The 12,411-nt window shown below is 48.6% G+C and overlaps 2 protein-coding genes; one reads left to right on the top strand and one right to left on the bottom strand.

The window, feature by feature from the left end:
- Positions 1 to 3,205: 3,205 nt before the first annotated feature.
- On the bottom strand, positions 3,206 to 3,594 carry GSTUM_00006732001 (uncharacterized protein). XM_002838917.2 has 1 exon: positions 3,206 to 3,594. The coding sequence occupies exon 1, from the start codon at positions 3,543 to 3,545 to the stop codon at positions 3,219 to 3,221; it is 327 nt and encodes a 108-aa protein (XP_002838963.1). The 5' UTR covers positions 3,546 to 3,594; the 3' UTR covers positions 3,206 to 3,218.
- Positions 3,595 to 9,611: 6,017 nt separating this feature from the next.
- GSTUM_00006733001 (uncharacterized protein) lies at positions 9,612 to 12,080 on the top strand. XM_002838918.2 has 2 exons: positions 9,612 to 9,839; positions 9,893 to 12,080. Exons 1-2 carry the CDS (start codon positions 9,692 to 9,694, stop codon positions 11,677 to 11,679), a joined length of 1,935 nt encoding a protein of 644 aa, XP_002838964.1. The 5' UTR covers positions 9,612 to 9,691; the 3' UTR covers positions 11,680 to 12,080.
- The last annotated feature ends 331 nt before the right edge of the window (positions 12,081 to 12,411 follow it).

Below are 12,411 nucleotides of genomic sequence, written 5' to 3' on the forward strand. Positions count from 1 at the left end.
AGTCATTTATCTTGTCATTGCACACTTCAACTCGCAGGATTCAGCCGTACACTACCGTAGCACATTTTGTGGAGAACAGATCACCATGCCGCCTGTGAGATAGAGGAACGGCTTCGGTCCGTAAGGTGGCAAGCCAGGGAAGGAGGGAGGGATCGTGTTGTGTAAAGTTAGATTCGGAAAAGATGAGATAAAGCGGAATCATTCCTTTAAGTGCATTACAAACTGGATATCTTAAGCCCCAGTGGGCAATAATACAACAACGAAAAGGGACTATAGGCAAGTAAATCGCCCGGCTTTTAGTCTTCATACTTTCTCCACAGCTTCGTGGAAAAGCAGCTGTATCCATTTGCCATCTTCTTCTTGATACCGTATCTGAAAAGCAGGTTGTAGAGGTCTCTTCCGCAAGTGTGAGTGGGTCCCACCTCTGGTTCCAATGGAACCTATCCATTTCCCTAGTTTATTACATACATACACCTCCCTCCCCCCTCTCTCTTTCCGTGATTCCCGAAGGAGCCCCGTACGAGCCAGGTTTTCCCATCTACGTGCTGCATTAGGCTGGTTACCTGGCATGGTGTCATTTTCTGAGCTTTTCATTTGGTTCAAGTTCATTCACCGTGGATGATTCCGCAATCGCGAGTTCATAGGAAATGGTATCACGATTTGCCATTGGCTTTAGGACATGAGCTGTAGAGATCAGTGCGCGTCGGTTTTCTTTTTTTTTCTTCTTCGACAATTGAAGGAGGAACCACTGAGCGAGTGATGGGATGTGACCGCATGACGAGATGCCTATTTCGGACGCTTGATGCTCCGCGGATGTATAGCATGTAGGGGAATGGAAGATCCAACTGGGCGGGTAGGGAACGCATCTTGATATGTTGTGCTCGGGTAGGGGAAGCCAATCCGTGAACGGCGTCGTGTTGGCCAAAATTTCCCAAATACGATACCCCTCTGGCAAATAGAAGATCGCAACGCGTTCATGGAAATTTACTCTCTTTATCATCAATAGGCTCACCCGCGCAAGAGAAACGGCCATTCAATGGTAATGTCCACGGACTAATCCACGTTTGTGGGGTGGGGGGGAGGAGTACCAGTGAAGCCGCTGGAGCTTAATCGTACGAGTTGTCTTGTCATACACCAGTGTGTAAAAGGATTTTCAGTACGGTACGATAAACCAGATCCGGCGAGTACGTAGTGTCTTTTGAAAGCCCCATTCTATATATATATACACGCTATATGGGAGGGTTGTAGAATACGGTAGAATAGAAAAAAAGAAAAAAGAAAAGAAAAGAAAAAAAGTAGTTGAACTCGAGCAAGATCCCCCCCCCCAAGGTTACGCATCTTCAAACTCCATTTGGTTCCCTCTAGCGAGGTCACTCAGGAAATGGGCCTACTGCTCACCGTGTAAAGTGCGTCTAGACAGAGCCCGGGATAACAAAGTTCTGGGGTGTTGTTGGTTCCATTTAGCTATGGCGGCCTGGGTAAGCCTGATTATGTAGAATACGGCAAAATACTCACCTGTTCGCTGGCAATGGTACTAGGAAAAGGGTCAGCTTTCCCCCTCAGAAAGACACGACAACAAGTACTTTTGCTCGGGTACAGTACATAGGGGCGTTGTCCAGCGAATCACCCAGCAGCCAATCACCTCAAAGTGCACTCCAAAAACCGCACCTTTCACCCCCAACCCACAGGATCCTGCCGGAGCCCCAAAATATTCCCTCCTTCCCCCCCACTCCCCAACCTCGTCCCCATTCCCCTTGCCCCACTCGATTCCAACATGCACTTACCGCTCTCAAGCATTCGGTGCAGAAGTGCGCGGGCAGAAACCGGCGTCCCGAGTGACTCTCCATGAACAGCCTACCCGACCAACTTCGATCTTACAGCCCACCCGGCAGGCCAAGACATGATCGTCAACAGCCATGCCGATGCCCAATAAGGATACACCCTACCGTATTAGAAACAGAATGGGCGCTAGGACGTTGAAGTTGCCTCTCCTGGTAAGGTCTTGTTGTCTTTTTCTTTTCTTTTCTTTTTTTTGTCTCAGCTGAGGGCTGAAAGGTAATCTTTTTCCCCGTGTTGTTTTGTTCCCCCCCCCCCCCCAATCCAGAGGGGGAAATTCTGGACGTCCCCCAGCGACATTCTCAATTATTTCGGTTCTTTACGGTAAAGTACGAAGAAATCGGCTCTTCTTTTTTCTTTTCTTTCCTCTTATCGTACTCGTACTCAGAGGAGGAGGGGTAAGTGGTGGGGTAAAGGCGGGAGAATAAGAAAGCCATATTTCCCTGGGGCGCGGAGCGGTAAACCGTCATTTGCTGGCAGGTTCCGTAGGATCCGTACCGATCCGAAGCGTGGCGACTGCACTCTACAACTTGCAAATATCAAAGTGTCGTTTTTTTTAAATTAAGGACTGCTACTTGTTACTCGTGCAGTACAGTACCCTACTCGGCTAGGGTTAATCGATGAACAACTGTCGTATTGGTCAATCCTACTTCCTGCGAATTAAAACCAGCTCACAAAATAAGATCGTCCACAGAATTTCTTTCACCTTCTCAATGGGTAGGCTAACAGGCTCTTCATATCGGAAACAACCGTTCATTGAAAAACTGCAACACGGACCAGGTGCGTGGTACGTATCCGAGTACGGTAGTAGTTATGATACTCGAGTCTGATAGCTAGATATCCACCACCAAAACTTTTTAGACCTATTGCCCGGATCAGGATTTGTATGCGGTAGCAGTTCTTTTTACTAGAATTTGTAACAGCTCACAGCGGATCGGTTTGGAACCGTGGTTCTTTGCTTTCTTTTTTTTTTCCTTCTTTTTTACCATCTCCTCCTTTCCGGGAGAGGTCATGGTGGCCGGTTTTCAGTTAGTATCTGAGGTCATTGGATTGGTCTGGGGTCTTTCGGCGTCTGCGGGGTTGGGTGGTTTAGTTTGAGTGCTTCATTTGTTGGAAGAAGGTGAGAGACCTTGCCTGCGGATACCCGCCCACAAAGAAGAAAAAAAGCTCGGGCCAATTCTCCTCAGGGGGGGGGGTTCATCCCAATTTTATAAAATAAACATCGCATTGGAGTGAAGTTTACGCCACACAGGATGTTTTTCTTTCCTTCCTTTTCTTTTTTCTTCTTCTCGAGTATTTGTGAAGAGGTATTGGTTCAATTGAGCCAGGTCGGACTATCATAATATGTCGATCCTACACACCGCTATAATAGTTGTAATATTTTATACCAAAAAGACAAAAGAAAAGAGGCAGGCGAGGTGAGCAAACAGATAGGCAAGTACTCGTACTAAGTAAAGCAAAGTACCGTCCATACTCGTGTCTCCGCGTCGAGAATCGACACCCCGTTTGGAATGGCCCCCAGCGGGCCCGTAAAAAAGGCATGATTGCTCCAACTGTTTTAATGACTGTGCCGGTGGCGCAAGATACCCATGCGCCCTTATGAGAGCAATCATATCACACACATATGGCAACTCTTCACGGGAAATTAGACATGCTCCTCTCTTAGCCGTGGAATTTTCCTGGTATGATATGAATGGAATCAAAGTCATGTTTTGGAGGTACCGGTAGGTGAAAGAACTGACTCCATTGCTCGACACAATTTTATTGGTAGTAGTTTATGATAAGCAGAACAAAGCGGCACGTAATTCTCGATGGAGTCATCCAGTCGTCAGAGTGGGAAAGTATTGCTATTATCATAAGGTTCACGATATCTATCGCCCTCCACATTGTGGCAGTGCTTGCACACCTTTAGAGAAGCAGCTTCAACACCATACTTTTTTAATGTCCGTGGGGGCGATTCCAAAAGAGGAGCACATTCCTGCGGCGGATACACGAGCACAACAACATGCGAACGACGCGAAAAAAGAAAGAAAGAAAGAAAAACGTCCCTAAAGAAAGTTCACAGCCACGTCCGCAATGTTTCCATATCCTTCCAAAGACCGCGAACCCTTTCCAAGGGTTCGCTAGTCCTCCCTTCCTATTATCTAGTGAGAGGCAGATAGTGATAAAGGTTCACAATGTCCTTACTGAGATATCCTATCCCAAACCAGTTATCTAAAAGTGTCCGGCCGTTCGGTGAAGGGTATGAGAACTTCACCGACGTACCGGTAGCTGTTCACAGTACCCCCCCATAATTTTCAGCCGACATAACAATATCCGAACCGAAATCCGTAGCGGGGTACCCCAGCGCGTCCCATCCTCCGTTCTTATCGCCGCCGCTGCGATGTGTGACTTCAACCTTTCGGTAGCGTAGAGGCTTGTACTAGTACTGCACCCAACTCGGTCACAACATTATCGCGGGTTCTGCCGACTTTGGGGCCGAAGCGGTCGGTCCAGGGTTGTATCACTTCCCTAAAAACTCCCAGCGACAAGCCCAGTACAGTATGTGGCAGGCGCCTAGCCTACAGTACGCGCACAAGTGGCGGGAATGGGGGGAAGGTACGATGGTTCACCGGTATGATACCGGTACGATAACTCCAGCGTCTAGTAAACCCTCCACCTGCTCGAGCCCTATTCCTCCAGCACGGGTAGACAAAAAGCACTGCGTTCTTACGGATCTTGGAAGGTGGGCGTCCACCGGTTGTTGGTGGTGGTGAGGGGGCGGGGAGTTTTCATTGGGCTTTGGCAGGCTTGGCTAACAGGGGGATAGCGCCTTGGGAAAGTCGGGGAGTGGTTTTGGGTTAATTTCCTGCGCCTTGTTCATGCAGATTTGATCTTCCGGGATATTTTTAGCTAACGTGCTTTGAAGGAAAAGGCATGAAAAGTGGAGTCTTGGCATCATATGGGATCACTCGGGTTTCTTGAATTCGGTCGGGATTATTCCACGATCTTTGGGGTAAAAATTTATTTAAACGAAAGTGATTCATGCCTACAGGAAGCCCCTAGTTTTGGAGTAATTTTTTTTTGTTCCACCGAGATATTGGTACATGAGGATCTCCCCTGACGCCTGCAAGGAACGCGACCGGTCCATAAACCCGGGAAGATGTCTCGTCTAGGGGTAGGTTCTCGGGTGCGAGTCCGTGCAAATTGGGCTAGAATCTCCAAGAGGTTTCCAGTGCATCTGGAACCCAAGATTTCGTGGTGTATGGAAAGTAGCCTTGGGTGTCGGGGTTTTGACTTCATCCCAGCTCTACCACGCTATTGTGGCCGACAAGACTAACTTTGCTTGGAATTTTTATTCCCGCCACTAGTGATCTGCTATATTTCGTGAGATACCCGTGAATTTTAGTGTGTCTGAGAGGGTTTTTCCAGGTATCGTGAACTTAGCTTTCACCATGTTTTCCTCCTCCCATCACCCCCGGGATGTAGGTTTGCGTAAGTAGCGGGAGGAGTTAATTCGAGAACCCGATACCAGCAGCAGATATTCTCAAGCGAAGAGGTAGTACCAAAGAGTTGGTGCCTTCGTTAGAAAGGATATTTTGTGTACGCTTGGAATCTGATGAGGGTAGTATAATGAGGGTGGTCTTACCAAGAAGGACTAGGAAGAATACTATCATACTGTGGTTGGTAAAAAGTCTCAATCGATTAGTCCAACAGATAGCAAGGTAGGACTCGGCGTGTCTCACACTACGGGGCTTGAGAATGCTCGTAGAGGTGTTTCTGCGGAGATTCGAGTTATTATTGTCCATTATTAGAAAACAAAAATCGGGAGATCCCGCCAGTGGTGCGTATTTTTCTTTTGGCTTGGAGAAGTGTAAACTCGAGCACTACACGAAGTGCTCACCAGTCAGAATAGTTTAGAACCTAAATAGGCTCAGCTAGCAAAACTGTGCAACCGTCTTCCCAGGCGTTGGAGTCTAGTTCCCGGGTCTCTCCGCAACTGAGAAGAGAGCATAGTTTTTTTGCCCCCCCCCAACTAACAGAAATACGCCAACCTACACCATCGTTGGGCTCACTTAGGTGTTGGAAACGAGGCCATCAGGAAAAATATCTGCTTTAACACGAGACGCGGAATTCAGCTTTCCTTTTGATTTATTGCTGATCCGACCGGGACAGCAGGCCCAAATTTTGCATTTTGTACCAACTGACTCTATTGTCATTGGAATAAAACAGTAAGCTTTTATCAAAAATAGAGACCAAATGAGCCCTTGTTGGCTGACCTTTTGCAATGTGTTGTTGTCACGCTTCGTATCCAGGCCGCTCCAAAGGACTGCCAAGGTCAGCAGAGGGGTCCGAGTGATGATTCATGAGTCTACATCATAAAGAATTACGTTATTGGCTGCCCTTAACCAAGTGCAAATCAGCTCCGATTGGGAAGGGCAGACAGGACAGGAAGAGGTAGCGGAGGCCTGACAATATGATTCACGCACCTCACCCGATCAGATCGCCCCATCTCCACCGAATTTTTCTAACCCTCAGCCGGCCCCTCTGGACGAGTAATAAGTTGAGACACTCATGAGGGCTCTTATTTTTAGTTCAAAATACCTTCGTGGCACGAATGTGTCCGGGCGATTTACGAACACGGTAAAAGGTGGGGCGCGACACGGAAAAGCAAACACATACTCGCGAGGGATCGCATGGGTTATCCCGGTTTTCCTGCCCAAAGAGGACATCACGATCCCTTCCTGCTGCGAATACTTGTTAGGTTAAGACATATGGCACAATTTGTTTCCCTTTGTAGCTCCTTGCTCTGTTGTTGTTAATCTACTGTCGAATGATAGCGAAAAGTGGGCGTAGCCGCATGCGCGCTCATAGGCTCCCGAAGAAGTAACCACCGCTCGCTTGCACAACGTGCAGATCTGCGCCTTCGTCGAGGGTACATCCACCTTTGTGTGTGTTCACAGGATACAAGTATGATATGAAGGGCACAAAAAGCTGAGGTTTTTGCATTGCCCGTTCCACCTGTTAGAACAACGAGTGCCCTGGGCTGAGGTAAAATGCGTTTTCCAAGCCTCGCTCCTTGCATAGAAATGCAAAAATTGGGTTGATGGGATTGGGTAAAACATTTCGGCCGGGGTTCAAATAATTTATTGTAGCTAACCGCAGTTGAGTAGCCGGACCGGCATCGTCACGGGGGGGGGGGGGCTGGGAGCTGTCAAGGCAAACCATGGATCCACTTTCTTGATATTAAACCTAGGGATGGGGTTTTCCGAAGGGTGATTTTTGACCCCATTCGAATAGATTATAGCAGTTAAGTGAGCCTCAACTAATAGTTAGTCAGTCGTAATGTGAAAAAGGTCAATCGATTGCTATATTTTGTACTAACCCGGAAATTTAGCTCAGCGTTACTTTTTTAAGTCCAACGTTATCACTATTTGTCTGGATGGTTGTGGCTCATCGGGGAGGCAGAAAACGATGTTTATTAATGGTGCTCTTACATTTTTCTGGGTGTTTCCGCTCTTGATTTCCGTTATGCTATTGCGGGCACCGACGGTAAGACCTGGCCCGTAAGCTGTGGGCACGGTCGCCTCTAGAATAAGTGAGGTGTTTGCGGCTTTGCAAACTGGAAATAGCTATTTTCGAAGTATTCGATAAATGGGCCAGGCCAATAAGGTTGTTCCATCCAGGGAACAAGAGTTTCTGTTGGCCATCTGAGCGTATTTCTGTGGTCAGGATATAAGCCCTATCAGCGTGACCCAGAAGTGTGTGGTACGGGTACTGGAGTAAAGTACGGCACAGCATTTCCCAATGTCCACGGTAGTTCTGTATGGCCCAGCACCGTTACTCGAGTACTTGCACTATGCCTTCGGCCTGCCCCGTTGCATTTGTGGGGGGGGGGGTTTTCCGCTATCGATTAGAAGGCTGCGCCTCCTGCGGGGAACCTTCTTTTTTCACCGCTGAGGCCAATCAACAAGCAACATCGCTTACTTGAAAAGTTGGCGGGCTCGGTTGCGGCTGAACTAAGCAAATGGTCCCCAGATTTGCACGTTTTTTTATTTTAGCAACGAGTTCCATAAATAGCTCTGATCGCCTAGAATTTTCTCAGATCCATGCATATGGGACTTTTGCACTTCGCCAAGACGGTGCCTATGGAGCCCAGTCATGATCGGCGGCGAGCGGGATGGAGAACCCCACCTACCACGCCAAGTCGTATTGTATTCTAGAGTACTCGTACCGGTACACAGGGACGAGTACGAGTAAATTGCGGTATCGTTGCACCGCGCAAATACCCATATTCCGAACCGGGGAAATATTAACAATCCCGCCATAGGACACTGCCTCAGTCCCGAATATGCTTATTTCAACGTTAGGCTGACTGGGAGAGAGGGATAGCGGATTGATTTTGTGCGCAACTAGCTTTCGTTGTACACATTGCTGCATCTTAAACATTTCAGATCCTATTTCCGGCCACAGCACAATCGCGGGGAGCTATGATTAGAAACTCGAAAGAGTGTGACCTTGGAAGCCTAGATACGTGTCACGGGGACTAGAAAAGATGGATGACATCAGGTCTTCCAAAGGTCCAGTAAAAGGTGATCGGCCAGCGATAACGCTCTAAATGTGCTTCTTGGTTTGGCCGCATGGGGGGGTTCCACCTCGACTGAGATGTACCCGCACCATTGCCTGTAGAGTACAGTGCGGCACTTGGGTAATGTATGAGGTACTCGAGCACTCGTACCATCCAGAATTTCAGTGTGATCGAATGCTGCCGGCACTGTGCTCGAGTACTCATAGATGGCTATTGGTGTTGAGATAAATGGGAGGGGGGCAGGAGAATTCTGACATGTACGTAGGGTAGAGCTCTTGTGGCGTCGGTATATGCAGTATCTGGGGGTTACCGTACTGTAAGGATGAACCAACACCCCGTAACCGGCATGAGCCAACCTGCGCACAAAAAACCAACCCTAACGATTCTTCGTTTTCACCATCCCCTCCATTAATAGGTCTATTGACTTTTATTACCGCTCACTTCGGAATTGGGCTCATTATTCTAGTTCAATTCCCAGGCCACAGAATTTAGAAATATAGTACTACCGGTACTTCCCCCCACTTCCTCTTCTCCTTTGGGTGAGGGCAGAAGCAGGGACAAAAGCGGTGATAAATTATACCGCACAAGCGGACCTTATGGTACTAGGTAGTTCAAAATACCTCCTCTGGAAATGGGGGCAAAAAATGGCACCAAATACTGTACCGGTACTTGTACTCGTACATGTCTTCAGAGACAAACAAGGAAGGGAGAACGCCATGCCTTACTAGGAGAGGCAACTCCGACGTGCCAGCACAGGATCAGTTTATTTGGGTACCGTACTCATGGCACTTTGCCTTTCCCTGCACTTTGGTTAATTACGCTAGAGGAGGGAAAGTGAGACACTCCGTTGGGCTGGCAATGATGATTCAGCTTCTCATCCTTTTCCGCCCTATGGATATCACGAACCATCCCGGAGGTACGGGATTCCTGGTCGCGTGCAAATTAAATAGGAGGGGGGGGTGTGGGCAGAAGCTGACAACACACAAAGTCAGTGAAATTTTAGTCATACCGGGAGTCTTACAGAAGATGAGAGTGTTCTAGTGATAGCATAGCCTCTCGCATATACCGTTCCACAGAGTTTCTTCCAATTTGATCCCTGCGGGTTGCAACCAAATAACTCCACGGACGTGTGGTACAGAAATTTTACTTGACCACTTTCTCTATAAAGCATAGAGCGTTCCCACCTCAAATTCCCACCTCACCCTCCTCACCCCTCCTTCCCCACAACAGCATTCGCTCTGTTTCTGGTCGGACAACATTCGCTACACTAAGGTACGACTCGCAATCATGAGATCACACTCGTTCGGTGCGCTCGCACTCGCCTTCATTGGGAGTGCGACTGCTGCTGTCGCACCCTATGGACAATGCGGAGGAACTGGGTATGATGGTGAAACCGGCTGCCCCCCGAAATACACCTGTGTCAAGGTGAACTCTTGTATGTTTGAAAGAGCTCCCCAGAGTCTAAGGTTCATACTGATTGTGTCATAGACTATTCCACTTGTGTCGAGACCGATTATTACCCCTCGGTTTACAATCCCAGCGCTAGTCAATACACGGACTCCAGCTATCATCCCCCAGGCTATACCTACAACCCATACAAGCATTACACGACGACTCCCCCAAAGCACACAAAGCACACTACCAGTACATACTACCCAACCACCACATACAAGCCGTCGTCAGATCACAAACCCAAGACCGACTACAAGCCGTCTCCGACCGACTACAAGCCGACTGACTACAAGCCCGACTACAAGCCGACTGACTACAAGCCCGATTACAAGCCTACCGACTACAAGCCCGATTACAAGCCTACCGACTACAAGCCGTACCCCGATTATAAGCCATCTGACTATAAGCCGTACCCGGATTACAAGCCATCCGACTACAAGCCGGATCACAAGCCGTACCCGACCTACTGTAAGCCGGATTACGACTACAAGCCGTACCCGAGCTATAAGCCAGATTACAAGCCATCCGACTACAAGCCGTACCCGGAGTATAAGCCGACCGACTACAAGCCGGATTATAAGCCGACTGACTACAAGCCGTACCCGAGCTACAAGCCGGATTATAAACCATCCGACTACAAGCCGTACCCGGATTATAAGCCGACCGACTACAAGCCGGATTATAAGCCGACCGACTACAAGCCGTACCCGAGCTACAAGCCGGATTATAAACCATCCGACTACAAGCCGTACCCGGATTATAAGCCGACCGACTACAAGCCTGACTACAAGCCGACCGACTACAAGCCGTACCCAAGCTATAAGCCGGACTACAAGCCAACCGACTACAAGCCGTACCCTGATTATAAGCCGACCGACTACAAGCCTGACTACAAGCCGACCGACTACAAGCCGTACCCAAGCTACAAGCCGGACTATAAGCCATCAGACTACAAGCCATACCCGGATTATAAGCCGACCGACTACAAGCCAGACTACAAGCCAACCGACTACAAGCCGTACCCGAGCTATAAGCCTGACTACAAGCCATCAGACTACAAGCCGTACCCGGATTATAAGCCGACCGACTACAAGCCAGACTACAAGCCAACCGACTACAAGCCGTACCCGAGCTATAAGCCTGACTACAAGCCATCCGACTACAAGCCGTACCCGGATTATAAGCCGACCGACTACAAGCCTGACTACAAGCCGACCGACTACAAGCCGTACCCTGATTATAAGCCGACCGACTATAAGCCGGACTACAAGCCAACCGACTACAAGCCGTACCCAAGCTATAAGCCTGACTACAAGCCATCTGACTACAAGCCGTCCCCGGATTATAAGCCAACCGACTACAAGCCGGACTACAAGCCGACCTCTACCTACAAGCCGGACCACAAGCCGACCGACTACAAGCCGTACCCCGATTATAAGCCAACCGACTACAAGCCGTCCCCGGATTATAAGCCAACCGACTACAAGCCGGACTACAAGCCGACCTCTACCTACAAGCCGGACCACAAGCCAACCGACTACAAGCCGTCCCCGGATTATAAGCCAACCGACTACAAGCCGGATTACAAGCCGACCTCTACCTACAAGCCGGACTACAAGCCGACCGACTATAAGCCGGATTACAAGCCGACTCCCACCTACAAGCCGGATCATAAGACATACGACGCTTATTACACCCCGGATCCATACAAGCCCAAAACCGACTATAAGCCACATACCGATTACAAGCCCACCGGCTATAAGCATGACGATTATAAGACCTATGATTCATACGACGATTACGATCCTTATGACAAGCGCTAAAAGGATTGCTAGTGAGGCATTGCAGTTGCCTCTCCTAGCAAGGTCCGTTGCATTTTCTTCTTCTTTTTCTTGTTTGCCCTATACGGGGGCTGGGGGTTGGTCTTTTCTCTTTGTTTTTGTTACTGGTATGACGCGTTCACCTCTGCACCTCGGTAAACCCGCACCTCAGCATACCTGCGCCTTGGGTATCCGACCGCCAACAAGTGATGCATTGTGAAGTTCACTACACGCAGTCCAAAACTGAGGGCAGAGATGGGGGAAGGAGATTGGTAATACGCAGATTGTTTTACGGTTTTTTTCTTTTGTTGTTCGTCGCAATGACCCTGATGTCGTTTAATTTAATTCGTTCCTTCCCAATATTAGCATTTATGGAGATGAAATAAGGAGAGTTTTCCCACGAAGAAGTTTGTCCGACCGTAGTCTTTCGTGCTTTATTCTGTAGCTTTTTCCTCCCAGTGTAGAGGTGCAAATTCTAGACCTCCTCACCCAATCATCTTCTCGCTATCCGGGCGACTGCTGCCTGCCAGAGCACCGGTCCGGTAATTAGATTGCAAGAGACCTATAATTTCCGGAACGGAGTAGTCAAGCCACCGAGACCATTTCACAGCATAGTAGAATACACGGTAGCAATCTCAAGTGATTTAGAAAAGAAATGGTTGTTTACGCTTCGTCCGATCGACGACGGTGTTTGGCCGGGACACGAGATATCACGCCATGTTTCTTAAAGGCAAT

This window comes from Tuber melanosporum (assembly GCF_000151645.1).
Source record: "Tuber melanosporum whole genome shotgun sequence assembly, scaffold_3, strain Mel28".
Taxonomy (NCBI): domain Eukaryota; kingdom Fungi; phylum Ascomycota; class Pezizomycetes; order Pezizales; family Tuberaceae; genus Tuber; species Tuber melanosporum.

Coding starts and splice junctions, on each gene's coding strand:
- GSTUM_00006733001 (XM_002838918.2), top strand. CDS start 9,692: ATGAGATCACACTCGTTCGGTGCGCTCGCACTCGCCTTCATTGGGAGT. Junction 9,840..9,892: donor CTGTGTCAAGGTGAACTCTT/GTATGTTTGAAA, acceptor ATTGTGTCATAG/ACTATTCCACTTGTGTCGAG.
- GSTUM_00006732001 (XM_002838917.2), bottom strand. CDS start 3,545: ATGACTTTGATTCCATTCATATCATACCAGGAAAATTCCACGGCTAAG.